This window comes from Corvus brachyrhynchos, unplaced genomic scaffold (assembly GCF_000691975.1).
Source record: "Corvus brachyrhynchos isolate BGI_N302 unplaced genomic scaffold, ASM69197v1 scaffold101, whole genome shotgun sequence".
In the NCBI taxonomy this organism is placed as follows: Eukaryota; Metazoa; Chordata; class Aves; order Passeriformes; family Corvidae; genus Corvus; species Corvus brachyrhynchos.
In genome coordinates this window covers 7,128,100-7,156,036 of record NW_008237239.1, presented here as the reverse complement: position 1 = coordinate 7,156,036, position 27,937 = coordinate 7,128,100, and the positions used below count along the sequence as shown (strand labels likewise).

General features: G+C 36.7%; 1 protein-coding gene across 1 annotated transcript in view; it reads left to right on the top strand.

The window, feature by feature from the left end:
• Positions 1 to 27,937, top strand: part of LOC103612762 (uncharacterized oxidoreductase ZK1290.5) — a gene marked incomplete at its 5' end in the record, with an annotated part of 45,392 nt that overhangs the window by 12,255 nt on the left and 5,200 nt on the right. The window contains 5 exons of the mRNA XM_017729587.1: positions 841 to 1,089; positions 7,580 to 7,681; positions 19,798 to 19,889; positions 25,018 to 25,200; positions 25,719 to 25,791. Coding sequence (XP_017585076.1) covers positions 841 to 1,089; positions 7,580 to 7,681; positions 19,798 to 19,889; positions 25,018 to 25,200; positions 25,719 to 25,791 — 699 coding nt within the window. The remainder of the gene's footprint in view (positions 1 to 840; positions 1,090 to 7,579; positions 7,682 to 19,797; positions 19,890 to 25,017; positions 25,201 to 25,718; positions 25,792 to 27,937) is intronic.

The window sequence follows — 27,937 nt, the reverse complement described above, 5'->3', positions numbered from 1 at the left end:
CCTCCTGCTGGTTGCTTTTCCTTCTGAGTCTCCTCCTCCTTCCGTCCCCTTGACATGCAAAATACACGTCCAGTGAATCCCCACACAATGACAGTAACAGGATTTTGTTACTGAAACTCCTTGCATATGCCCATTCTGTAACTCCTGTGTAGGATTCCATTGTTTTGGTTACTGCTGAGTTTTACATTATGTAAATGGCACCTGCACTATGGCGCAGCCTGGGATTGTACAATGCAATAATAACTTCAAGCTACCAAGAGTCCAACAGAATAAAGGTTCCAGGATATGCTTTTTGCAAAGTAAATGGTTTTAGAAGTTGTTTGGTGTTGCTGCCTGTTTTAGAGCTACTAAAGTGCTAGATCGCCCGTGCTACCTCTCTAGGCTGCTCGAGGCTTTCTAAGGCATTAAAGTACTAGCCTAGCCGGTATAAAGCTGAAAAGATACCTTCCACAGTTTGGGGTTTTGGTTTCTTTAAAATATTTTCATCTGCTTATGCTTCTATATGAAAATTAAGAGACATATATTAATTTTCCATAAAGTATGTGTTTTATCTTTGATGATTTTCAGCCTAACTCCTTAAATCACTTCTTTATAGCTAAATGCTGTTGATATTTGATTTTGATGGAGTTACTTCTGATCAGCACTAACTTCTCCCTTTTCATGGATTTTACAAGCCTAAAGATCAGTCAGTTCCCATTCCTTTACTATTAGGAAATGAAAATTAATTAAGAAGGTTTTGTGTCAATATATCAAAAAAAAAGAAGGAAAAATTGAAAACAATTATAAAATATGCCCCTCATAATTCACTGCTGACAATTCACTTCTGCTTTCGTTGTTTAGGTACTTCCCACCAGGGTGGCTATTCCCACACTGCAGTGGTCCATGCCCTACAGAAATGCGGCATTCGTCACATTGACACAGCAAAAAGATACGGCTGTGAATCCCTCCTCCAAAGGGCCATCAGAGAGAGTGCTGTGAAGCGAGAGGACCTCTGGATAACTACCAAACTTTGGCACAGTGATTGTGGCTATGAAAGCACAAAAAAGGCCTGCCTGGAGTCATGTGAAAGGCTTGGTGTTGAGTATCTTGGTATGAATCTTTCCATATAGCTCATTTATTGTGCCTTCCATGGGAGTACTTGCAAAGATGAATGAGTTCTGAAAACAATTATGTAGTACAGATGGGTCAAAGAAACCAAATTCTGCCTTTATTTACACATTTGCAGGTTTCTTGTTCTCTTTGTTCTCTAGGAAGTTCACATGTGTACAGTTGAGAGCACAGAGTTTTTTCTTGTTGCAAATGTTTTGTAAAGGTATTTTTTATTGTAAAATTATTTAAGGAACAACTATGTGAGTTTTATATATTTTGCTAAAAAACATCCAAAACCTATGAAATAAGGATTTATAAACTTTACAATAATATATTGGCAACAGGGTGACAAAGATGCCTGGTTTCTTCGGTGGTCTATTTTCTTTTTATCAAGGAATGGGAGTCCTTTCTAAAACTTACTTTGTAGGTCTTTTAACTTTTTAAAATTCTGTATACTGCCTTTGGTTTGGTCTGTCTGATGGAATATGCTTTGGGGAAAATTTTAGAAGTATCTACAAGACTTTAGAAAACTAAAAGCTTAACTAACGCTGCACTTGTAAATTTACCCTGATCATAAACTCCTTGTAGTCAAAGATGTAATATTGCTACTACCTTATTACACAGGCAGAGTTGCAGTAATGATGCCAATTAATTCCTGCAACAGGTCATAGGAGAGGAGGTACCTGAAAATAAACATATTTGCTTATTTTAGCAATAAACAAACTTCAATGAGGAAGTGAATTTTGCTGAATTAATAATGTATAATATTAATGGCAGCTGTGTGCTGTATTCACTGGCTTTTTTTTTGGCTGACTACTTTACAAGGTGAACAAGGAAAAACTTGTATTTGTTAGACAGAGATTCTTGTATGTACACCTTTGGCTCCATTCTTTTGGAAATGTATCCCTTAACTTCTTCCACAGGTACAGAATAATGCAAAATGAATTAAAATTCCTTTCTGTTTGTCCCGTGCAAATGCAGGTCTCAAAATTTCAAGCCCTGACTTTCTCCTTTAAACTGAGAAATAACATTATTCCTCCTCTCTGTTTTCTGCTTGTTATATTTTGTGTTTGCTTTCTTTTTTCTTCTGCTTGCTCTGGCACTGGTGCTGAATGTTGATGAGAGGAAAACTTGATTCACTTCCAAGAAGTCATTTGCACTGATTCCTTCTAGTACTGTAAGTTGTTCTTATTTTCTCAGGTAGTAGGTTGGAGTAGATGCTCACAAAAATACTGAGTTTGTGTATTGTTGCTAAGCAGAAATGCCTGAAAGAAGAAGAAGAATATCTGAGATCAAGAAATGTACTAATGCTGTCACCATATGAGTGAATCCTTGGAATGGCATAAACAGAACTTGTTTGTCAGATGTGTTTAGAGCTGAGACTTCTTGTGCACATACTATTAAGACCAATTAAGGAATGTTACAGCTCCCTGCACAATTTGTCTCCATACTACATTTTTCCTTTTTTAAAAAATATATTTGTTTTGGTTTTTTTTAATACACTCACTCATATTCCCTTCTTCTTCACCTTTCTTCCACTGATGTGGAGATGTCTGAAAAATTTATATCGCTGTTCCTGGACCACTTAGTCAGCCATAGTGACCTAAATCAATGCTGATCCGGATAAATCAGAATTTCCTGATTTCATTCTATGGTATTAACCAAGTATGTGGGGGTTCACATCTTTTGTAAAGATACATAGTTCATAAAGAAAACTGAAAGATCCTAAATAATACATCTGTGATGTTAGATCTTTCTGTTGGAGGGAAAGTTAGTAATTTAGAAGAGTACAAAAAGAAAAAGCTGCAGGAGCCCTGGCAGCTAAATGTGCAGCTAGGCTTTTTGTTCATGTTCATTTTCTTGAGGGTCTTTATGGGTTACTGAGTCCATCCATAAAGACTGAATTAGAAACCTGGGAAATAATCTAACAGGAATTAATAAATCTGTGCATTATCAATATATAGAATGCCAGCTGTTGAAACAGATGAGCTGTTGAAAGCAGTCACAGCTTTTTAAGAGAAAAATGCTCCATGTAAAATACTTATTATGAAGCCTTTTCAATAAACAGTTCTCAAACAAATGGTACTAGGAGAGCAGTGTTGCAGGATTTTTATTTGAGCTGGTAGATTATATATCCATGACATGATGGAAATTTATTGTGGGCAGTGGTTGTAACAGATACTGTGCTCCTTCCATTTTCTAAATGTGATCCTCAACTAGCAGTCACAGTAAACCAATATGAAATGGCAGCAGATATTACAGGTTTGGCAGTAGCAGAATACATTCCTTGGGATTTAGATCCAGCCTCTAAAGTAACTTCTTGAATGCTGATGTGGGTTACCGAATTCATAAACAATTTTATTTTCCTTTCGACTGTTCCGAGTTTGTCCCATTCAGGCAAATCTGGCCTATGACAAATCCCCAACTGGAGCTGGAGAAATGTGCTATCAGCATCTTCACTGTAATAGATGAGCCACATGAAATGAGTGTGTTATCGTAATCCAGATTCTGTATTGCTTCAAGACACTTTGGAGGTTGTTTCACATTGATCCTTGTTCAATGGAAGGAAACACAAAACAAAAAGGATTGAGCGAGAAAGAAAAATACATCATATCAATATTAAGTGCAGTGGCTACTGAGAAAAGCAAGGAAATATGATCACTGCATTAAGACAGATATGAAATATGATCACTGGGAAACATTACAAAATATACTTTTGCTTTTAGGCTTGCTATAAGGCAGGGCTTGTTTTTCATACAACTAGGTTTGTTTTAGTCAATTTTGACTTTTTAAAAAATATTGTATTAGGGATTTGAATAGAATTGCAAACTTTTATTTCCACAACATCATGTTGGCTTTTAAATGTGTAAAATGGCCCTGTACTTTCCAGTTAAGAGGAAGTGTGTTCATTGTAGGTGCTGCAACCACTAAGAAGCAATAAGCCATTCTATTTTAAATGTCTGTGTGAAAGCAACTCAAGTGTTAGTTTTAGCTTTCCTGCACCACTGTGCATTGATATTTAATGACCTTTAGGCCTTCGCTTATTGCTGCACCGTTACAGCCTGACTGTCTGCAGAGGATGTTTTAAAGAGCTGGTAAATACAAAACCAGATTGTGAATGTTTGGAGGTTTTTTCTTCTTTCTAAAGTGCATCCCGATACTGTGATTCAAGGTGGATTTTTTGATTCAAGTTTATTTTTAAAAAGTACGTGGTTGGAAGGCATCTCAAGATACTGATTAATCTTTCCCATGCTACAAGGCACAACCTTGTTCTCAACAAAAATGTAGTCTGTTCTTAAAAAACCCCAGTGATAAAGTTATATATTTCTTAATTACTAGAGCTTTAAGCTATTTCAATCAATGATTTAAAGCTAATTTCTTACCTCCAAATGGAATTTAAGAGTGTTTCTGTTCTCACAAACACAGTACCCCAGGAGGGAAAATAGTTTAAGCAAAAGAAAATGTGTGTGGGTGTAGGGTGTGAATGTGTGTACAAATAAAAATGAAATCATAGACCTTGTTTTGTGAGGTGCTTGTTTTTACTGGCCTGCAGGTATGAGGGAAAGTTTTCTATGCAGTAGAAGTAAGATCCTAGCTGTGCTGAGGTGCTTTACACATGACTGGCAGGAGGACTATTCTACTCTTTATGAGATAAGGCACCTTTGCTCCACATCTTTCATGAATACTTCTTGCAGTCAGGAAGACTGTACTTGCTGATTTAGTAGATTGCTTTCTAGCCCTATATGCCAATATTTCTAAAAGTGAAATAATTTTTATTTAAATGAGAAAGCCTAAATTGAAATAAACATAATAGGATGATATGGACATGGTGTACCTAGTAACAAAACCTTCCTAAATTAAAGGACCAGCAGCTAGTCTTGTTTGCATCAGAGGCCTCAGACACTAATACAGAGACGGGAGATGTGTTGCATTTTTTTAGATGTCCAAAGCCAGAGATCATTCAGTTATCGAATCTCTTAAAAGTCTTCTTTGGAGAATGTTTAAGTTTCCTGAGCAGAGTACAATGCATCTGTGTCTGTGGAAATCCATGATGTAACTATTTCTGTGAGCATTTGCAAACTGTGGTGTCTCACTGAATAGTCAGGCTTTTGGAGAAGTAACTGGTGGTGAAATTCTGCTGAAGTTTGATTATTTTTGCTAAATGACATTTTTCTGCATAGTTAAGCAGTTCTTATTAGTCTGGTTTGGAGAACATAGCAAGCAGCAACTAAAAAAATAAAATTCTTCCATTTTTCTGTGAGGTAGATACTTTCACTTACTTCTATACGACACTTGCTTTATACAAGCAAAAAAGTTTAAATACAAACATGGCAGTCTCCATGCAGTAAGTAGGTCCAGTAGCATATGTAATTTTGGATCAAAATGAATACTTGATGTTAGCAATTCCTAATGCTAATCCTTAGGTTGATGTCTAATATAAATTAGTGGAAATTTTATTTGCAACAGTATTTCAGTAGTCCTGAGTTTTGAACATAACCTCACCGAACGTTTTAATCAATATCCCAATACTAGTTTTCAGTTAAATATCACAGAATTGGTATTTATTCCAATGCCATACATTGGTATATATTTTTAATAAATACAACTTCGTTTCTCAGAGAAATTAGTGAAGAAGTAATTATTCATAGATTGGTGATGAATAAGAATGCATGTGGAATTGGATGTGGACTTTATGGATAAAAGGCCAAAGAGCGAGCAACATTCTTCTTATATGTGATACAAAACCAGATGCTGCAGATGATTATATATAAGTGATTATTTGCTTGTCAGAGCTATTGTATTTAAAAGCCTAAAAGTTTAAAGTTGTATTTAAATGGTTATTGATATCAGAAAGTGCAAATGTAGCTTGTGATTTTTGTGACACATACAAAATGTTTGCCTTGCTATCTCTCTAGTGTATTTTACTATACAGAATTCTGTACTGTTCTAATTAGATTCTTAAGGTAAGTAAAGCACTTTTAATGTGCTGCATTGATGTACCAAAATTGGAGCTGGTGTATTATAGTGAATTTCATGTTACATTTTCATCGTAAATCAAGGTTGAATTTGTATTTTTAGAGGGAGAAAGCTAATATACCAACCCCCTTATACAATAATCATTAGTGCAGTCATTAAATTGTGAATAAAAGGAATTTTTTTCCTTTTTTTCCTCCATTTTTTCATTATTCGCAATGCAGAGGATCTGTATTTCACAAAGAAGTGCTGTAAATGAATGGTGTGGTGTAGTCAAAGAGCAAAAACCTCTTCTTGCAAACAAGTTGGGTTTTTTTCTTAACTCTATCTGAACTGCCAGAAAAGGAATATTATAAAGCACAAAGAAAATGGCACACATCTCAGTCATCTATTTACTTTCTTTTCCTGTTTTTCATCAGACTAATATATGCAGCAAAGGCCAAAACCTGTTTGACTGGGATACCTGCAGTTACCTGTTTAATCTGCAGTTAGAATTTGAATAGAAATGTAATTGTCTTCCAAGTATCTCTAAATTTCTCCTTCAGAATGTCTAGCAGTGTCTACAAACTTACAAAGGAGTTAGAGATCCTGTCATTTTTAAAATTTAAATCTGATTTGGAACTCTTGAGTCCAGTACATGTACATTTCTCAGTTTATGTTGGAAGTGCTTCCTTTTTCAATTGATGGAAGTCTTTTCTTGCAGGAAGACAGCACACAAAGAGCCTCCTCACAAGGGGCAGTGGAGGGGCAGCACTGATACCTTCTCTCTGGTGACCAGTGACCTGAGCAATGGCATGGAGTTGTGTTAGGGAAGGTTTAGGTTGGATATTAGGAAATGATTCTATGATTCTATGGGAATTTCACCAGTGGTAAATCTTAATTGTGTTTGAAATCATGCTAATCGTGCCAAAAAATGTAATAAAGCATAATTTTCTCACCTTAAAATATTGCTTTAAAAATTTCTTTAAAAAAATCACAAAGGCTGCCACAAAACTTAAGACAAAAAATCTGCATATAGACTGTGCTGTGGTTTCCTACAGAAATTCATAAGTGGAAGTATTCTTTAGAAAGGAAAAAGACAGACCCACTGCTGAGGTTGTATAAAATATCTGCAGAACTGTCAAATGTATTTATCTTCCGTGAAGTGGAAGACTTGCAGCACTTAGTAAGTACTAGTCCACTCATAATTCCAGTGACCAAAATCCTTTTGATTTAAATGGGGCTTGTTATGAGTGGAAAGTTTATTAAGTACATATGTAACCATGAAATTCTGATTACAGTGACCTAAACATGTGGAACATGTGCATGTTCTGCTACCCTCAGTTGTTAATGTGATGTTATAGAATTCATTTATTACAGCTGGATATATACAGTAATGATCACTGAATAGTAATTGGAACTATTATGATGATAATGTGTTAGGGGCCATTGTGGAGGTCAAATGCTGTCTCATGTGCTTTGATATATTTATTTTTTGGACACTTTAATAAGCAGTCTGGTTCTGTTTCTGTTTTAGATCTTTATTTGATACACTGGCCTGATGCACAAGTTCCAGGTAAAAGCAATCGAGAGGTCCGAGCTGAAACCTGGAGAGCGATGGAAGAGCTCTATGAGAAAGGTGATAAATAACAAAACCTACCTTAGAAGAAGGAATTATAGTGTGCTTTGGGATTGGGAAACTCATAGTGAGAGATGTTTAAAAAACTCTAATTTGAACTGGATGCTCATATTTCAGTGGAATTTGGGTGTGTAAGTTATGAAAATCTCTTTGAAAATTGCAGCATTAGCAATTTGGTGCTGCTTGTAAATAATACATTGTCAAATTCTGTCCATGAGATTAATAATGGTGTGCATGCTTCTTGAAGAAATCTACTGATTTCTTGAAATCTCTATGCCACTATAGAACACCACTGAACACTATAGAACATCTTTGTAGTAACCTCCTCTTTTTTAAGTATAAATCATGCCAAATTTTATCTCCTTTAGATATTTTTTAATAATTGTATGATGCCATTTTCCAATTTATCATACATTGTGGTGTTTTATAACTGCGTTTGTGTTTTAAAAGTTAACAAAATAAAATGGCTAAATGAGGAATGAATACTCAACTGCAGATTCTTTGGTGCTAACTTTTGGGAAGAATTGTCAAAGAACAGAGCTACTCTCTCAAGTTTGGATAACTCATTTTGATTTTCAGTGCACAGCAAACTTCAGTTTATGCTCATAGCAATAGGAGGAGTAGACTGTAGATTGAGTAGGATGATTTTGCTCCTGAAGTATGCAGAATTATTAGAAACGGTGTGAGAGAAGATCCTGTCATGCCATTCTTGGGCCATGTGGGCCACCCTGTTCGTAGCTTCAGAGAAGTTCCACAAGTGAGGAGAAGGCTTCTTGGATAAAATAGCCTATCCACTAACCCAGACTTACTGAAATAGTGATTGTAGCAGGAGAGTTGTACAAAGGCAATTACAGGCTGTGTTTCACTACCAGCTTTATCAGAGCCATGCACCTCTTACACTTCAATCCTTCATTTATTTTTGCTCTGGCTCTGCAAAAACAGAAGTAAATTATCTTTGTTACATCTTTTGTTCTTTCTTTTTATACTGAGCATAAGAGAAGTTGCTAAAAGTGTTTTCTGCCATGTAAGACATTACAACATTCAGTTTTTAAAGAAATGCTTCACTGACCTAGTATTTCAAAGTAGGAATGACTCTTGCATCCAAAGATGGGTTATTCCACAAGGTATTTCATCTTTCCACTGTGAAGTTTTTTTTCTGATGCGTATTTAAGTTACTGCATGCCCTTTGTGCCTAGATATGCCATCCTAATTTGCTGCAAACAGGTTGTATTTTTCACATTCTATTATTATTCCTATCCTATCCTATTTATTCTGCTTCTGCATGCATCTTTGTGATCTTTCCTATCTTATGCAACTTCTTCTTTCTCTACATCTTCCTAATGGAAAAAACTATGAGCTATTGAGTGGTCTTTTAATAAGTCACTGGAAATACTACTGCTGTTCTCACAAACAGAGAAAAGTTGCCTTTGATTTTTGTCCCTATGTATGATACCTCTTTACAGACATCCCATTCTGTATTTATTTTTCCTGTGGTTGCATTTCTTCAACATTTTTGTTCAATTTGCGTGTTGCTACTGTCAGTCATTTTCTGAATTTAAGCATTCTGTAGACTCATGATTCATTTAGCTGAGGGTAAGTTTTCCAACTCTGGTTGTCAAAATTACCTCAGATCAGTTACAGGGGAAGGAAAATTTAATAGTCTGGTTGAGTCAAGTGCCTTAGAGCCTTAACTTCCACACTTTTGCCTTAGTGGATACAGACTCTGGATGTCCTGACCATAACTATGTGTTCCTGAAATGACACGCAGATGTTAACCACTCTGGAGTTGGAAATGCAATGATTCCTGAGCAAAATCTTAAATAATTTGTTTGCATGGTTAACCACTAGATTTTCCACTGAAGATTAAACACTTGCTGCATATCTTTGTGACTTACTATGTGTTATGTGAGCAACATGTTTGCCTTGGTTTGAATTGAATTGATTTGGTCAAAATCCTTACTTGAGGAAAAAAATAAAATCTTCATTTATTAGAGGAAGAAATTTTAAGTCCTATGAACAAGTGAGTTCTTTGTCTACTCTGAACTTGACATTAGTTCAGGTAGTCATTGGTTCCTGTTTGGAATTCTGTTAACTTTTTTTTTTTTGAAATGTTTATTCTGTAAAAAAAAGTTAGAAACTAAATGCTTCACATTCAAGGATTGACGTTTTAAACAAATAATTTGCTTCTGCAGTCAATTCACAAAGGTAATACTGAAATTATTCATCTTGGTAGTGTGTCTAGTAGCTAGCTGTGTCCATCCTGAAGAGTATCTGGAAGTGCAGAGATAATAACCACTGTCCTCTGTAGAAACACAAATTGGTTTGTGTTGTGGAACTATCTGCAAGAGTTGTGTGAGGTGGTTAAAAGATGTAAGTATTGACAAAGTCTTTGATCTGGCTGAAGTTACCAAGAATTTCTTTAATCACTTCTCTGTATTCTCAGATATTTTGAATGCACATATTTGTAAATCTCATTCCTCAGTTTAAAGCCAGGTTAATATTGATTCTGCAAAATTGCACCTACCTGGGGCAAGAAACATTATTTTAAAATAATGTAAATTATTCATAATCTATTATTATTATCAATTACACTAGAAGGAAAGTAAATAAACTGTTAGTACTCAAGACTGTAAAAATTTATAAAGGTTTTTTTTTAAAGATTATATTAACTTTTAGATTGGTCACATTGGTCAAAAGTTGACACAAGCAAAATACCAACTCCATCTATATTCATAGCTCTGAGAGAATTTTTTTAAGTCATGTCTACAAAGATTCATTCAGGTTCATCTGAGAGCCCACACGGAGCTGCTGGGACACAGGGCTGCAGTAACAAAGGACTTGCAGGACTCTGGCCTCAAGTGTCTTCCCACCCAGCTAACTGAGGAGAGACAGAGGTGCTGGGTCTCTGCCCATTCCAGGTCAATCTGCACTAATTTATAAGACCCTTTCCCCAAGAAATAGAAAGTTTGTGGAATAAGTTTTAAAAAAATCTGAATATTTGTCAGAATTATTAAAATAAATATTTTAGGAAGCAGAAAACTTGCATAAATAGTTAAAAATCATAGTCTAGAGTCTGATTTTCACAAACTCTCAAGTACCTCTGGCTGTAGAGGGTTTATTGTTCAGGTTTATTGCTATTTGAATGCAGCAGGTGCCAATGAACTTGGTGTGGAATTGGTAGATGTGTGTTCATTGAGATGTGTGGGCATCCTTAAGTTTACTGTTTCTTAAGCCATAGCTGCTTAGTAATGCTTCTTATATATACTCCTAATGAAGGTTTGGAGTTGAGCTGTAACATCAAAATATGATCATAAATAGAAAATAGTAGTTTCAAGTGACAAGAGAGATCCTTTGCTATCTGAAAAATGATAAAATCTGAAAAATTTTCTAAACTGAAAAATCCCTGCTCTGGCTTACCACTACTCTTGTATTTCATCAAAAGGAATTTGAGGTTAGTGTTTTGTGAAAGACTCTTTTGTCCTGATATGATGTGAACTGGAAACATGAACTATTTAAAATGAGAATCTAAATAGTGTTTGTTGGGGATCTGGTTACCCTCTCCAATTGATTGCTCACCATACTGAAGTTTTGGGCTGCACTACTTGGATCCAACATGCTTTGGAAACTAAATGGAATCTGGTTACTGCCCCAAGGCTGGAATCTCAGGAACACTTGAAAGAAAGCTTCATGTTTTAGCACTCTCCCTTGTGCTTGAGTACACTGTTCAATTGCCTAAGGCAACTGAGCAGCTATCTCAAGATTGCACTTCAGGTTAAAAACAAATTCCCAGAATCCTAAGGGATATCATGACAGATATGCCCAAAAACACTCCTAGGCATTCTAAAGCCATTGTTGTCTTTTACTGTAACAGTATGACATGCTACATTAATTATCTGTGTTAAAATAACACATCCTGGAAGTTTTACCTTCTTCAGGTGTTTTAATACATCTGAATTGCATCTGGAACATGGTCCTGTGTCTTTCTGTTTTGCCCTTGAGCTAGACAGTCTTTGGCTAAACATACTCATCTTTTGTCCAGGCTAAACCCTTCAGTAGGTTCCTTAGAGTCTATTAAATGTTCTACCAGCATCTTTCCCTCTTTAACATGAAATTTGTATATTTATGCCCTCTATCTTCTCTTTGCTACAAAGGCAAGATTATACTTTTTTTTTTTTTTGGTAGTATTCCTATTGTATAGACAGAGCCAAGTCATTAAATTTGCTGGTTTCCATTAATATCTTTTCAGGGAAAAGTGTGATACAGTTCTGGTCAGCAAAGTTAGATAGGTATTTATGGTGGTATCCAAACCTATAGCAGTTGTATCATTCCATACCATGAACCAAACTGACAAATATTATGAACATTTCCCCAAATCATACAGAAAGTATTAGAATGCTTATTTGTCATACTGATGAATTACAACTGCTTTATTCATGAGACATTCATGTGCTGGTTAAGAAAGAAGTCAGTGCAGACATTTCTGTTTTGTCCTACAGTCTGCTGTCTTCCATATGTCCTCAGACCCTGGGATTTGCATGCATTTAGGTCTGACCTTGCTTCCAGAGGGAATTGTGCCAACTCTTACAGTAGCTCAGGGATCAGAATTCTGCACCTGGTCTTGGTATTCAGCTCCAGTGATCAGAAGATTTTTTTAATGAACAACGTCCTGAGGAGCTTCTACTGATCAGCCATTGCAACTTCTTTATGTTGAGGATTAGGAACAAGTGAATGGGAAAGGAGAATTATTATTTTCTTTACTGATTTTAGAAAATTTTAGTAGTTACCTGAAAGTATAAGGTAAAGGATTTGGAATGGAATTTAGGATAGTGTTTACCTGCACTAAAAACTGCCATTAAAAAATCCTGTGTGCCTTGTGATAGACCAAACCGATAGCTTTCTATTCATAGCAGAAAATATCTTGTTGCTAAACTGATATCTACTACCTGAGGACAACACAGTTTTAATAATTAGTTTCTTTAAATGCTGTTAAATGCTTTTTAAAATTATTGTTATCTTCTCTGACTTGTTAATCTGCTCCTGTTTGATTGGAGCTGTTTCACAGGAGCCAGATGACTCAGGTCACAGCCAGAATAAAGAAGATTCTATCTGTACTGCAGTGCTGAGAGGTAGAGAATTGCAGACATATATCTTTGTTCAATAGCCTGCATTTGTGTTTTCCTTTAAAGAGTTATGGGATAAACAGTGCTGAGGGAAAAGAGAGCAAAAAAATTCTAAAACTTGGTCAGTGAGACATTTGTGCATAGTAACTGGTTATTTCTGTTGTAACAGCTGAAATCAACTAGAATTCTTGTAATATCAAGGCTATGGTTTGAATTTTTGTGGTCTCAAAATTGTCCTTTTGTGGAATTATCTTCCCCAGTACCTCAGAAGAGAGGCCAGGCTGCCTACAGAATCCATTCCAAGATACATACATTGAGTCATATATTCCCTTGACAGCTGCAACATTCCTGTATAGGCATTTGTTGGCTGGCAGAGGAAGGCAGGATGGCAAACTGCTCTGTAGTCACTATATGTGCTCACTGGTAATTGGGCTGTTCCTAGCAGAGTGAGCCTTTCCATAAGCACTGTCTTTAATGACCTTGATTTTGGCACTGTGGCTAGCCCATCATCTCAGCAAGCTTTCATATATACACATGCACATGATTAACTTGTCCCTCTATCTAAAAATGCTGGGAAGAATGAGGGCTTCTAGCCAGGGCTTTTGCCTGAAGTTAGCAAGAGTAGTACTGTGGTGGTTGTTGTGGGTTCACATCCCACTTGAACTCACTGCCATTTTACTAAAATTGTTTGCTTATCTTTTTAATGTTTAGCAGTGCAGCTCATGCTGACGTGAAATATTCTTACTTGCATCAGAAATTCCTTGATGTGTCTTAACACATGTTTTTGTTATGATTATGTGTGCGATTTGAAGAGAGCCTCAGAAAGTTACAGAAATTGTTTAGCCCAGTAATTAAAGCCATGTAACTTTGTTCTTGGGAAAAAAAAGTTGTTTTTTTTAATTCCAAGTGAAAGAAGATATCTAATCAACCTTAATAATATTCTTACCATCTTCATTGTTGGGCATAGACCAGTTCAGTCATCGTATTTTCTTCCTCCATTTTCTATCTGTTCTTAAAAGTGGGCAGGAAAAGGGTTCAGTGAACCAAATACAGTTCTTGTGCAGGTGGCACAAATTTCTAGCACATCCTCTGCTAGGTGACATATTTTAAGTCTATATGTATATTGTCAAATGATGAACACCTGACAATTCAAACTGTTGCGTTACAGCTCCACAAAATGTTTGTCTTGAGTGTGTTTATGGTGGTAGAAGTCATATGTGAATGCTGTGTTCATAAGTTGCACTAAAGTTTTAATAAGCAAAAGCAAGTAACTTATTTGCCTAGAAACGTTTTTTTTTCCACACTGTTGATAATATTCTGTCTGCATAGATGAGGATATCTTGTGGGTTTGTTATTATGAGAAACACAGTTTAGAGATGTGTTTTCATGGGTTGGAAGTGGTTGGAGGTTGGTGAAGATTTTGGTTGCACCACACCCTCTTCATCAGATAAGAGAGCAATAAAGACATATGTAAAAAAGAATGCAACACTTATTTATGTTAAAGATCATAAAGAAATATAATATTTTAGTATCTTATTTAAAAATAAGAAATTGCCATAGAAAAAGTCCTTTTGGTGTAGATGTAAAAGTGAGAATGAGTCTAAACTTGCATTAACATCTATGCTCATTTGTTTTGCTAATTTTTCTTTCTTAATGTCAAGGACTTCATGGGTAATTCTAAGTGTAAAAGTAAGTCCAGTGAATGGTTTGTGCCTTTTCTGCTAGCAAGTGAATCCTTTTTGTCAAAACTGTAAATAATCAAGCTAAGCAAAAAGATTTAAAGCAAATATACACAGCTGTGTACCAATACAGATGTACCAAGAGGTCCCAGTGTGAACACAAGAATTCTTGTGAAGAAGGCAAGGTTGAAATATCTTTCAAAGGAAAGTCCTTGTCTAAAATAACTTTTTGTCTCAATAAATGATGTACGTGATTTGTGGAAAAGGCATAATTTATCTGTTTTGCATATGTTGAAGTAAAGCCTTCGATTCTTAACTATTTTAAATCAGTATTCATTTATTAACATCAGTTAGGTTGCTGTTATTCATACCATTAGGAAGGAATCATTATCTTCTCTGATATGGAAGCCCAAAAAGTACCCCAGTTTATGAAACTGTGTCATCATAGTTACAGGGGGAACAAACTATTTAGAATCTTACTTATGTGCTCTCTGTAATACCTCCAAAGTGCTACTTTTGGGGGTACATATTCTATTAGCCTCTAGGCACATAGCTGAGTTGCTGATAATTTTGATCACATTTTCACATCACAGTGTGTGGTGGCATTATTGAATTAAGGTATAGTGCAATTGATTTTGTACCTTGTAGTGGATTGGGTTTTTTTAATCTGGTCTCATTTGTAATGTCAACTGTAAGAATAAAAATATGTCAACATAACTAAGATAGCATTGCACTGAAATAGTCCGAATGAGCAGCCAGGGTCAGAGACAATGTGCATTAAGCCAGTACTATGCTGCACAATGCTGTTTAGGTTGCCATATAACAGTTGTGGAAACTGGCTGCTTGTAAAGAGTTTTCAGTTAAAAAGTTAACAATTTGACTTCTATTCATGCCTGCTCTCTGTTGTCCTCATGGTTTATCATGGTTCACAGGTGATGTGTAGCAGGAGTAATGGTCACAGAATTGCAGACAAGCACCTATATTGTGGCAGTGAATAGACTAAAAAGAAATCCTTTGGAGGAGGAAGTACGATTTGTGTATTTTCAGTTTTGCCACAGTCTTCCTGTGTCTCTCAGAGGGGGCACTTAGCCTTCTGGCGTCTGTGTATTTTAGCCTGTGGTATGGGAACACGTGTTATTTCACAGATCTAGAAGTTAATTCCCCATTGATTCTGTCTAAGAGTAGTCTGCTTTATTTATCAAGGCTTTGGCTTTCAGTCTGCATGTGGGGCACTCTCAGCCTACAGCTTTGATTTAGCAAGATATGCTGAAATCAAATCTTGTACGGTTTCTATGAGTAACGTGATTTACACGCAGCGTGTGTATCAGAGAGAATATGGACCTTTCCAACCTGTGCAACCTTCGTTAATAAAGATACAGTGACTGCAGTTGACCTCTTGTGAAAAGTAGATCCATTTGTGTTTTTATTCTGTGGCCTGAATAGAAGATGTAACAGAATGGGCACTGTTCACTGGACGTGGGAATTCTCCCTTGCTCTGACTCATGTAGAGCAGCAGGGAGGGGGAGGAAAATGGGCCCCACAAACCCAGTATCCAGTTTTGTAATTTAAAAAATCTTTTTGATCTGAACTTTGTCCATTTAATATTCCAGAGAGTATTTAGAAGTTTGATAAAAGTCTGTAGTAGTGCTAGAGAAAGATAAGGCTCGCTATTGTACTAAAACAGTGTTGTGGTGCCAAGGCAGTATATTTATGCTTTTCTGTTGCAAGACTAACAGTGCCCATCAAATTTTGTATAATTTAGTATTATACAGAGTAAAGATAAAAATACCCAATCGTTCTCTAAGTTGCAATAAAAAATGCTTGAAGCTTAATACTCAACTATATTGCAAACCAGTCCATTAGCATGATGTAGTGCTTCACAGTAGCTGGGAGAAACACAGTGTGGTGAAATTACCAATGTGGTGGGGGCCAAGATTTTTTTGTGTAGAATAGAAAAGATCTCATTTTTTCCCCATTATAATCAGCTGTTCTTTTGCCCATATGTTTTCTGATGTGTCTTGCAGAGTTTCATGATAGGCTTTCAAAGCTGGATGAAATTTTCTGTTCCAATATTGTGGTCAGTCAGTTTTTTGCATGCATAAAAGAAGCAGTGTTCCTAAGTTTTTCTTTGAGCCTGTGAAGTCAGAGTCGTAAGGAATAGAACAAAGCCTCAGAAGATAGAACAGGAGCTTTTGGGAGCTGATGGGGAATTGCAAACTGTTTGTTGCACCTGGCACTTTCTCAAAATCTGCTTCATAGGGGCCAGACCAATCATTTCCTGAAGCAGATGAGGAGGATGCTTTCTCTCCCTGAGTCAAAACTCTGTGAGTTTGTAAATAAGACAGTAAAAATGTATATTTTAAGGGTACTTTCTAGAGAGATTATAGCTAATATATTGCAAGCTCTTATCTCAGGAAACCTGAACTTCAGGACTTGTTAAAATGGTTAAGTTAAAAAGAAGTATAGACTTTAAAACCACCTGCAGTCACAACAGCTCTAACGACATGTATGGTGCCTGAATGGTCTGAAATGAGATTTTTAAGCATTCTAAACAGGTATTAAATTGAAACAACCCCATTTTCAAGAGCATTCTGGTGTTTTTAAGACCCATGGCAGGAGCTCTGGGGAACTTACCCCTCTGTTGGTACTCCATTAGAGAGGAAATATAAGGAAATGTGCCTCCTGCATCTCCCAGGTTATTTCAAGGCAATCAGTCAGGACCATTTTACACAAGGTACTCAATATGCAGGTTTTTTATTTCTACTGTTGATATGATTTCATGGATCTTGTTTGATAGACATAGTCACAAATGTCAATCTGTCAGATAAGGCCCAGGAGCTAACCAGACCTTCTGTTTCATATCCATGTTTTTGTAAACCTCCATTCTTAGGAATTAATCCAGAAGATGTAAATGTGGAAATAATTCTGTATAAGCTTCTTCTTAAAGGCAGTCTTTCTGAGATTTGGACAATGCAGAGCAACTGTGTTAATCTTCCATCAGGCAAATGGAAGCAATTCTCTAGAGTAGAATCCACTGATTGATTGTTCAAATTCAGGTTCTATTTTTCAGGAAATTCCAGTGTTTTGAATTCATGTTTCCACCATGCATTGGAATAAGATTTTTTTAATGCAGTTAGACTGTGCAATTGTTTTAATACTTTTTGTATTTTACATTGTAATTTAATGCAAAAGTCAAAATACTTTAACTGTCATGTATTAACCTGTAACTAACACCAAAGCAATGGAGTTGAAATGAAGGGTTCTAACTTTACCCAAACTAAGTATGCCTATTTAATGAAAGTGAAATGTTTCAATTGTATTCCCTTAAAGAAAAGTTCTTTAAAAAAAATTTCCCTTAAGAAAATACTGGTTCTGCAAAAGCATTGAAATTCTAATTATTTCTCTGTTTCCTGGGAAAATGTTTACTTTCTTGGCAGCTTTGAATTAAGCTTTCTCTGTGGGACATCAGTCTAAACACACGAATGCTGTCATACTGATTTTAGTAGGAATGGCTCAGATGACTTTTAATGCAAAACACAGATGACCTGAAATTTCTTGATGGGAAATCTAACATGATGGAACAGACTTCAAAGTCTCCTATGAGAAATATGTTAGAAGCAAAACATCTTAGAGCATACTGTAGGGGGAAAAAATGGAAGCTTTTTGTGGAAGTGTACTGTTTCTTGTCTGCGACTGAATTTTGTTTTATTTCAACCTGAAATGAAAGGTTTATTCTTCAAGGGCAATAATGGCATGGTTTTTGTAACTCCTTAGCTTTCAACAATAGTATATAATATTTTGGTTCACCATTGTGCTAAAACTGTGTTTTTCTGACTGCTGTGGCATAATGATTTATTAGTGTTGACACTCCAGGGTTGTTTGTCAAAAGCTCAGCTTTTGCTCCTTCTGGCAGATTACATACAAATTATGTAAATCACTATAGTGCAGGTTTTAACCTAATTATGTTATACATCTGGAACATTGATAATTTCTGTAAGGGAAAGATGTCTGGCATTTTTGATGTTAATATATTTTCATTCTTTTGGTATTCCACGAAAGAAGCCACATTAAAAAGTGTCTCTGTGTGTGCGCAGGTTTTGCTGCAGTGCAGCTTATGCTTTAGCTTATGCTGCTGAAGTATGTGAAAGCTGACTTTATTTTTTTTAGGACTTTAACAATCTGTTTATAAGAATTAGAAGTAAACTAACTTCACTTACAGAATTTCATAGAGGACTAGAAAAATGTAATTTCTTTCCGTGTATATAGATACGCACATGTCTATGCATTTTATAGAATTGGTCAGCTTAAATAAATACTGGATTAAGAACAGTGATCAGACTTCTGTGTTCACACACAGAGACAGACTTTTCATCTGTAGAATAACAAACTGAAATGCAGCTCAAGTCAATCCAGACAAAGTTCACGTACTGAAGAAATTAATCTGAGTCGTGGTCCACAGAATGCACAGCCTAAGGAGACCCCTGCAGCCTAGCCCCAGCTGCCTTCCCTGCTAGCTGTGTTTAGCACAGCAGAAGGACCAAAGCACCCCAGACGAGTCAGGGCTGAGGGGTGGTGGCAGGCCAAGACTGGGAGTTGGCCTTTATCACATCTGAGGTTTGAAGGAAGACATCTGATTTCAGGACTGTCAGCTCTTAATTTATACACATGCATGCACACTTGAGGTTTATTTAAAAAATAGCCTTCATATCACCTAGGTCCCATTTAACTTCATTTGCTTGTCAACAGGAGCTGAGAAATCTAGCTACATTTTTAAGCTTCATGATTCTTGCTAGATACTGCTCATTTAATTGAAGGTTTTACACTGAGTGTTATGTAACAGCTTGTAATGATCTAACAGAAATATAGGCAGTGTGACATGGTTCATTTGGGCTGTGTGTCCTTGGGTTGTATTGCTCACACCTTATTAGTCCTCAGCAAATGTTCCACTTTCCTTTAGTTTTGGCAAGTAGCTTGGAACACCATTTCCTTCTTTTCATTCTGGTGGAGTCCAATTGTTCTTTGCTTATACTACATTAGCCTTTCCCAGAATTTAGCCTGGAGTTTTTATACACTGGGGAGTTTCCAGTGTGTTTAGATTATAAAATGATTTCCTAATGTGACTGTGACAGAGCCATGCTTTCAGATAACACTGTCAAACTAGATTTTGGTGCTGTTTTTCTGTGTTTCTTTGCAGTATTTTACTCTACGGAAATGATGTGAAAAATCATTTTGTCTCTTGAAAGTGATTATTTTTCAAATCATCCACCCAAGTAGTTAGGATTGTCCCAAAACTTTTTCTTGTTCTGGTTTTCTTTAGGTTTGTGTAAATCTATTGGCGTAAGCAATTTTCTTATCAGCCATCTTGAGCAACTAAAGGAGGACTGTGTGATTACTCCACATGTTAATCAGGTGAGTGGATAAATGTATTTAAAGTATCTGGGTTTGGGTTTTTACTCTGGTTTTTTTGGCTAGCAACATCCTCCCCACTCCTATGCATGAAAGGCTACACCCAAACTGTTGCCTTAGTCATACAATTTCTTCTTCCATTTCTATTCACGTATTGAAAACCATTCAGGAAGATGACCCGAAGGGTAGGGAAGTCCCTCCTCCTATTTCCCCCACCCAGTTTCTCCCAGGCTACTTGTTTGTGTCTGGATTTAAGACAACCAAAAGGTCCCTGTGACAGTTTATTGATGATAAAACAGTTTAGAAATAAAATTCAAGAATCACAGACCACTGAGCATCTTCAGAGTGAACAAGTTTTTAGAAAGCCTGTGTTCAGATACTTTTGTACTTCCTGTCAACAACACTGAAAGCCTCAGTTAATTACAGATCCATGCAAGGGTGCCCTTTCCCTTGCTCCCCCCTCATTTCCTATTTCATGTAAATTCAGTGAGCTCCTCATTTAGGCAGGTGCTGTGACAGCCCTGGCAAAATTTTTTTTGCTGCCCTAGGCAGATCTAGGATAGCCACCTACGTACCGGCAGGCTGCCAGGACACTCGACAAATGTTCCCTTGTTGCAGGTTTCTGCCTCCAGCTGTGCTGGAAGTTCATGCTCCCGTTCCTTCCACCTCCTGCCAGAGAAAGTGTGCTTATGCTGACATGGGATGTGGGAACTGGAATGGATGGAGTGCAGGCACAGGCTTTTCCCCTTTGTACAGGTGGTCAGGATTTCTGGCAGCTGTTTATGGTTTAATGTCATTAACAGCCATAAAAATGTTGCTCAGAGTGTGACTGTCAGAACCAAACAATTTTAGCTGTCCACTAAACGTTACTAAAGGACAATTAAGTAATGTTAAATTGGCATAAAACCATATAAAATATTTTAATTCAGTTCTTCAAAATAAACCATTGAAATATACGTTAAGGTGGGCAGGTAGATGACTGTTTAATAGTTGGTGACTTTACCAAGGTTCAAGACATACACACCTACAAAGGCTTACTAGAGTTTGGCATGAGTTGTTACTGCCTGTTAAATGATAGTAGCTTTTCAGTGTTCTACTAAGTCACTGCAAGGAAAAAAAGTGGTTTTATTTTTTGAAATTTCTTCTTACCCACAGTGTCCAAATGTTACCAGTCTTACTGTTTCAGTGGTACTGTTTCATGGAGACAAGCTGTTTCTTGGTGCTATTTGACAAAACTCTTTTTCTGAGGCTGAAAAAGAGGAGACAAAAAGTTGAGGTGGTGGTGATCCTGAGGGGTGGGAGAGGGGCCCTGCTAGTCATTTCTTTGAGGTGCTACACAGCATTGTTCTGAATTGAAAACAAAATCCAACAATGAATTACCCATACCACTGCAAAGTGCCCCACCTTGAACACTTTTGTTATAGCATTAATTTATACTTTTCTAGAGTTAAAGGAATCTTATAAACTATACTTCAGATTATCCTCAAAAGAGTATTTATTCTGTTTTTTGCTTAGTGTTAGAGAGTTACTGAATCTGACGGTGAGATTACTTAAGTACCATCAAATAAGTAATGAATTTCTAAATTCAAATTGGGACTGGAAATGCTGTGTTGAGTTCTTATTTCACTGTTCACAATTTATAATACAGTTTTTTTGCTATATTTATGCATAAAATAGTGTACTATTTCAATGGACTTCTAAATGCAAAACATTTGCAAATAGTCATTGTATACAAAGTCTAAATATTGAAGAAACGAGTGGAGGAAAACCACTTCCCTTTTAGAATTCAGGGTGTTCTTACAACTACAACAGTCCTTTTAACAACAGTTAAAATTGAAAATTGGGGGTGTTCTTCTGTGAAGAGGAAAAATGAGGAAGGCAGGAGAAGTAAGCAATACTTCTATTTTACGAACCAAGTTTTAAGTACTGCCTTTCTTCTCAGTTCCTGGAAAAAAACCCCAGTATTGTCATTGTCATATCTTTTAAAGAAGTAGGAAAGGCCTGTCTTTTCAAGAATATTGTCTTGCTAAGTTATTTTTTAATAAATAATAATAACCTTTTAAAATTTCAATATACTATTAAAAGTACTGGTAAACACTGTAAATGATGGTACTTTATTCTAGCATCACATAGAGTGAAACTTACAACCTGGAAGTTCGAGGTTTGTATGCCAGAGTTTATAATTGACTTGGCAGTAGGAAGTTTGGATTTATGCTCAAAGAAATCTTTGAAGTCTCTCTGAAGGCTCATAGGCCTGTCACTCATTACAGGAAAAAAATACATTTTATAAGTATTTAATAAATATATGTTTCATTTACTAAAGCCAATATATGTTTCATTATATAAACTGTTCCTCCATGAATTCCATGTAGGAATGCTCATCAATATTTTTCCAGTCTTGGAGAAGTGCAAATTACTGTGTAATGACCTCAGAGAGACTTAGTTATGTTGTTGATATTGCCATTAACACTGATTTCTATTGTGTAAATTTGTACAAGGTAGAAATGTATATAAGACATTAGAAAACAACCCCTTTGTACATAAACTCACCTGAACTGTTCCTCTATATAGGAAATATTTACAGGCTTGTATTTCAGTTTCATAAAAAGAAATAATTGTAAGACAGCATTCCCACTGAGAAAATTACTGAATTCCAGATGTGCAGAAACTTTATCATGTGAAAAGGACCACAGCAGGGTGGAAAGAGTAAGGCCTCTGTGCACCATCATCTGACGTATGACTTTCTAGGGCCATGTGTCAGGATTGTTAGTGGGCTCAACTTTTCCCCATTTGCTATGACTGTTGTAAAAAACCAGCCCTTTGGTTGGAGGTCCCCTGTGGCTGAGCAAGTAGCAGCTGTGAAGTTCTGTAATGTGAACTGCAAACTGTTCTGTTAAACAGATGCCAGTTTTTACATGCCAATCAATCAGGGTAGGGAGCCAGAAAAGATCAAGATCTTCCTCTGCCACCATGTGACAGACAGCCCTTGCCTGAGAGAAGTCTGGTGATGAAAATAGCAAGGGTGGGGCAAGGCAGGAAGTAGGAATTGTTATTTTGAGGGGAAGCAAAGTTGACCACTCACCTTATGCCTCTTGTAGCTCAGGATCCTAGTCCCTTGCATTGAGATACTGCTAGAACCTTCCAGAACGTTTTTATTTTTAAAAAATAGATTTTATTTTATGCATTTGATTATTTTAGTAATATATCTATCTAAGAAGAAAAATACTTGCTTCTACCAACACACTACTCCATGTGACAAAATCTGAATCACAAAATTTGGGAATCTCTTGATTCAGAGAAAGGCACAAAATATGATCTTTTCAGGTGGGAAGTAGTTGTTGCTATGTATTCTGCTTGTGAAGCAGGCAGGTGATATCTCAGCATACTGCTCTTGATTTAAACATTTCTGGTGTAAGCTGGAACTGTGCTGCCTGGAATCTTACTAAACCAGCAGGTAAATTCTGCTTGCAGTTTAATTAGTAGTAAATGCTGAATAAGTCACATGATGCCATAGAGGCACTGCAGATGTTTCAGAATTTGATCCTAAATATGTAATTCTTTATTTAATATTTTCTGAGCTACATTATTTGCTATACTTAGTGTAAAGAACAGCTGCTAAAATTGCTTATTACTCTTGTAATAATCCAGTAATACACCCTGCATGCTCTTTCTTTTCTCCCCTCGTAATTTTGCATAGATACAATGAGAATATTTCGTATTCAGCTCAGGTGCAAACAAATGAATAACTGTATGACCTAAGCACTGCTCTCACACATTTAAATGTGAAATACAAAGGGTACTCAAAGGTCAAGAAACATCAAAGGTTGAAGACATGGATGTCTGCTGCTTGAACCTTGTTCCCGAGTCCACCTAGTAATTTAGATCATAGCAGCTTTAGGCTGACTCAGCCCAGCCTTCCAGGGGCACAGTTTTTTCTTAGCTCATGTTGAATGACTGCCAGCCTATTGTTCCTGACTATTGTTGTCTGCAAAGACAACATGTACTAAAGATGAGAAACAGGAAATGTTCATTTGTCCTCTTTGTGGCAGAAGAAATTTTCCAGATTCCACGTGTTGAGGCAATTGCTCAGAAGAGTATTTTTCTTCAAAATGCGCAAGAGTTCGATCCCTGGAACAATGGTGATGAGCGGTCACAAAAATCCATCACATGATTACGTATTTTGTAAAAGAAAACACTACCCACTTTCATCAAAATGCAGAGCAATGTATGCTTCTTACAATGCATAAACTGTGAAATACTTATTTAAATAACTTATTAAAGAATATTACAGAGTTTCTCTTTTGGCTTTAGCTACATGCCAGAATACGTCTCTCCTCTGAGATCATTACTGTCCAATAACAGCTTCTTCGTTTTGCTCCCAACAACTGTGTCTTTGTAGCTTGTTACTTTTCCTCTTTTAACTGGTTCTTGGCAATTTGTGATCTTCCTTCCTACAAAGGGTCTCCTTCACACTTCATTCCACAGCATGATTGCTTCCCTGCATAAGCTGATGGTGACACCACACACAGAATACAGGACTTGCCATGTGCAATCCATGCCAACAGGCTTTGCTTCCAAGGTCAGGTCCTCACCCTAAGCAAACTGTTCTGGTTGGTCTCTGCAAACCCAGCCCCTGCTCAGCCCCCTCCCCTTGCCTGTGCAACTCAAAGATCATTAGAAAGAATCATTAGTAAAGAAACAGGAAAGGACATAGATTTGGGGAAGAGAAAGTAGTCTCAAAGCACCAATAAAAAAGACCTGATGCTGACTTCCACTGTGCATCTGTATATATTTCTTAAAAACAGAGCAGTATTGAAAGTCCAGCTGCAGGTCAGGCAGACAACTGCACCTTGTTTCTGAGGGAAACATAAAATAAGGTAACTGTTGTGCCAATTACTGGTAAAATACTTGTTGATTAATACCCTTCATGTGTCTTCTAAAACTAATACCTTACACCTACTTCCCAGAAGCAATGATTTCACCCATTTTATTTTTATTATTATTTATTATTATTTATTATTCACCCATTCTATTTTTAAAACAAGAGAAAAATTATATTCATTTTCATTGATGTTTGCTATGAAACATACTCTCAGGGTTTTTACTAAAAGTTTATTTCTATTTATCTAAGGTTGAATACCACCCTTTCCAAAGACCTCAGGAGCTGGTTGATTATTGTCGGAGAAGAGATATTGTTTTTGAAGGCTACTGTCCTTTAGCCAAAGGTGAAGCACTCACACATCCTACTATCATTCAGCTGGCAAAGAAGTATGGCAGAACTCCAGCACAGATTTGCATACGCTGGAGCATTCAGGTAATGGAGGGTGGTAATAAAAATGTGCCTCCTTTCTCAGGAAAAAAATGCAAATAGTTTGGGGTTTGTGCATCAAACCAGAATTTATACAGAAGGTATTTTCTGCTTTCAGTATGTTGATATTGTGTGAACTGATGGCTGTACTGGAAAACCAGAATGTAGTTCACAAATCATGCCAGTATTTCAAATATTAATTATTTTAAATAATCTGGTTGTAGAGAATAAGAGCCACCAATAAGAGATGTTTCCAAAGTAAATGTTACAAGCAGTATCCCTCATCATTCCATTTCTGTCACCATGATATTTCTGTCACAGTTGATATAAACCACGTAATGTGTGTTGGAAGTCAACACAGTGTATATAACTGCAGTTTCAAATGGCATAGAGAAATGTCAATGTCCCCAAGAAAATGAAATTAAAACCTCAGAAGATGTGAGGAATTTATCGTAATGTTTCGAAGACAGATAATTTTCTTAAAAACTGCAGATTTTAATGATGAGAAGCATTATTCTTTTCAGAATGGAATTGTCACTATTCCAAAGTCAACAAAAGTGGAGCGGATAGAGGAAAACTGCAAGGTAAGATTTGGTTATGCACTCAAGTCTGACTAAAGTAAGAGTTTTTAATATTTTGGTCTGCCTTCCCATTTTCCTTCCCAGTTCTATTCTGGGGTAACTCAGTCAAAATTGGCAAATGATGGTACCATAAAATGACCACAATGTAGGAAAAAACCATAAGTCACAAATGTCAGAAAAGAACTGGAGAACTAATCACTGTGTATAAAGAAAAATCCATAGAAGACCTTTTGTAGTTGATTTTTTAATTAATAGTTCTATTTACTACTTGTCTGCTTGTAGAACATCTAATCTGCTTATGGTTACATTCTTTTTGTGACAGGCACGTAGGTCAAGTTTGGATGCTATGCATAACAGTTTTATGAAAGCTTTAACTTGGGGATAACTTCCAGGGGAAGATGGGACCTTCCAGGGAGATCGCAGTCCTGCCAGAGCTGCCTCTTCCCCTACCTTCTCCTTCTACTCAACATGCAGAAAAGGTCCCAGGATGAAGGGGCTGGACAAAGAAAAGTGGGAATAAATGAGAATTGGCAGCATGATTCCTCCTCCACACCTTTTTTAAATTTCCTTTTCATACCAAATAGTTTTAATTCATTAATTTATTTGGCTCTTTATTTCTCTAATCTGAAAGTGTTCTTTCTTTAGGGGAGGCAAAACCACAACTTACTGTTATTGTATGAACTGTTTTAGCAAATCAGGAAAAAACTTTGCAAGAAGACAGGAAACTTCTGTCTGCTATTTTTATCCTTCTCTGTGTCTCTGTGTGTGTGTGTGTGTGCGCGTGTGTCTGTGTGTGTGTGTGTATATGTGTGTAGGTGTAAATCAATATACACATAATGAGGCTTTCTGCTGGTGGCCATGCCTGTTTATATAGCTCCTGCCTTGACTGTTTATTCTGACATACATACTGCCTTCTGTGGTACAAGCACAGCTGCTTGTGGTACTGTATTGGGAATCAGATCAGAGAACAAAACCAGTTTAAAAATCCTTCCTTATGCTTTATTTTCCCCGGTGATATTTTAAATCCAGATTAATTTTACTTTTTACAGAGTTTACTCTATGGCACCACCAATTCATTTCACACAACGGAGGAAATGTGTTACATCCAGACTTAAAACACTTAAGATGGAGAGAGAAAGAAACTGGCACAGTTGTTTATCACATCTCCCTTTTTTTCTTTCCCTCGTGTTTCTGTGTTGGCTTGAGTCTCTACCACTTCTGGTCAAGCTGGTCCTCATTAAACCCTCAGTATATAATATATAGGGTTTCTAGTTCTGTAACTGGTCCCTGGTTTAAGCTTAAAAGGCTTGAGAGAGCACTGAGATTTGACTACAAGGATCATTCCAGAAAACAGTGGTTGCTGGATAATGCAGGATGGGAGGAGTTCATTTGGCTACAGTTCAGGCTCCACAGAATCTTTTTACTGAGCACAGAGGAGCTCTGACAACGAGAACAGAAGCAACTTCCTGATGATAATGTCTCAATAGGACACCTGCTAAGAAAGCACTGACACCATCGTTCACATCGCAGGTCTGGCCACAGGAGAAGTCAGTGGCTGTAAGAACCTGTGTTTGAAGACAGGTGATTGCTTTCAAGTTTGAGTTAGTACTGAGGCACTGTAGCACTCTTTCTGTATTTAGCTGATTGGTAAAAGTTTTGTCAAAGTAGAGTCATAGAAAAGATAGACAACCTTTGGTTTGCTAGCTTTGTGAATGTCCCGATATCTTCTAAGAATTCTCTTTGTCTAAAGTCTTAGAAAGAGAACTGTAACACTCTAAACTGAACATTGGGATATAAGTGAAATACTGAGCTCATTCTTTCAAAGAGATTGCTATCAGGGTATTCCTATACCTCTAGCAGTGACAACAGAGAGTGCTGTCAAAACCAGCCCAGACACTACCCTTGTCTTGGGCCCTTGCCTGAGGCATGAAGGCTACAAAACCATCTTAACATAGTCTGCAAATAAAAATAAGTCACTAAAGGAGCCAAACACCCAGTGGAGCCTGTCATCTTGATGGAGTACTTTTCTATGACAAAACATAAGAAGAATTTTCCAAAGGAAAAATATATAAAAATTCAGCCTCACATTTAAATGAATTTTGGTCAGTTAAATACTAGAAGATATATCAGGTTGTTGATTCTCATCATGTGTTCATGATGTT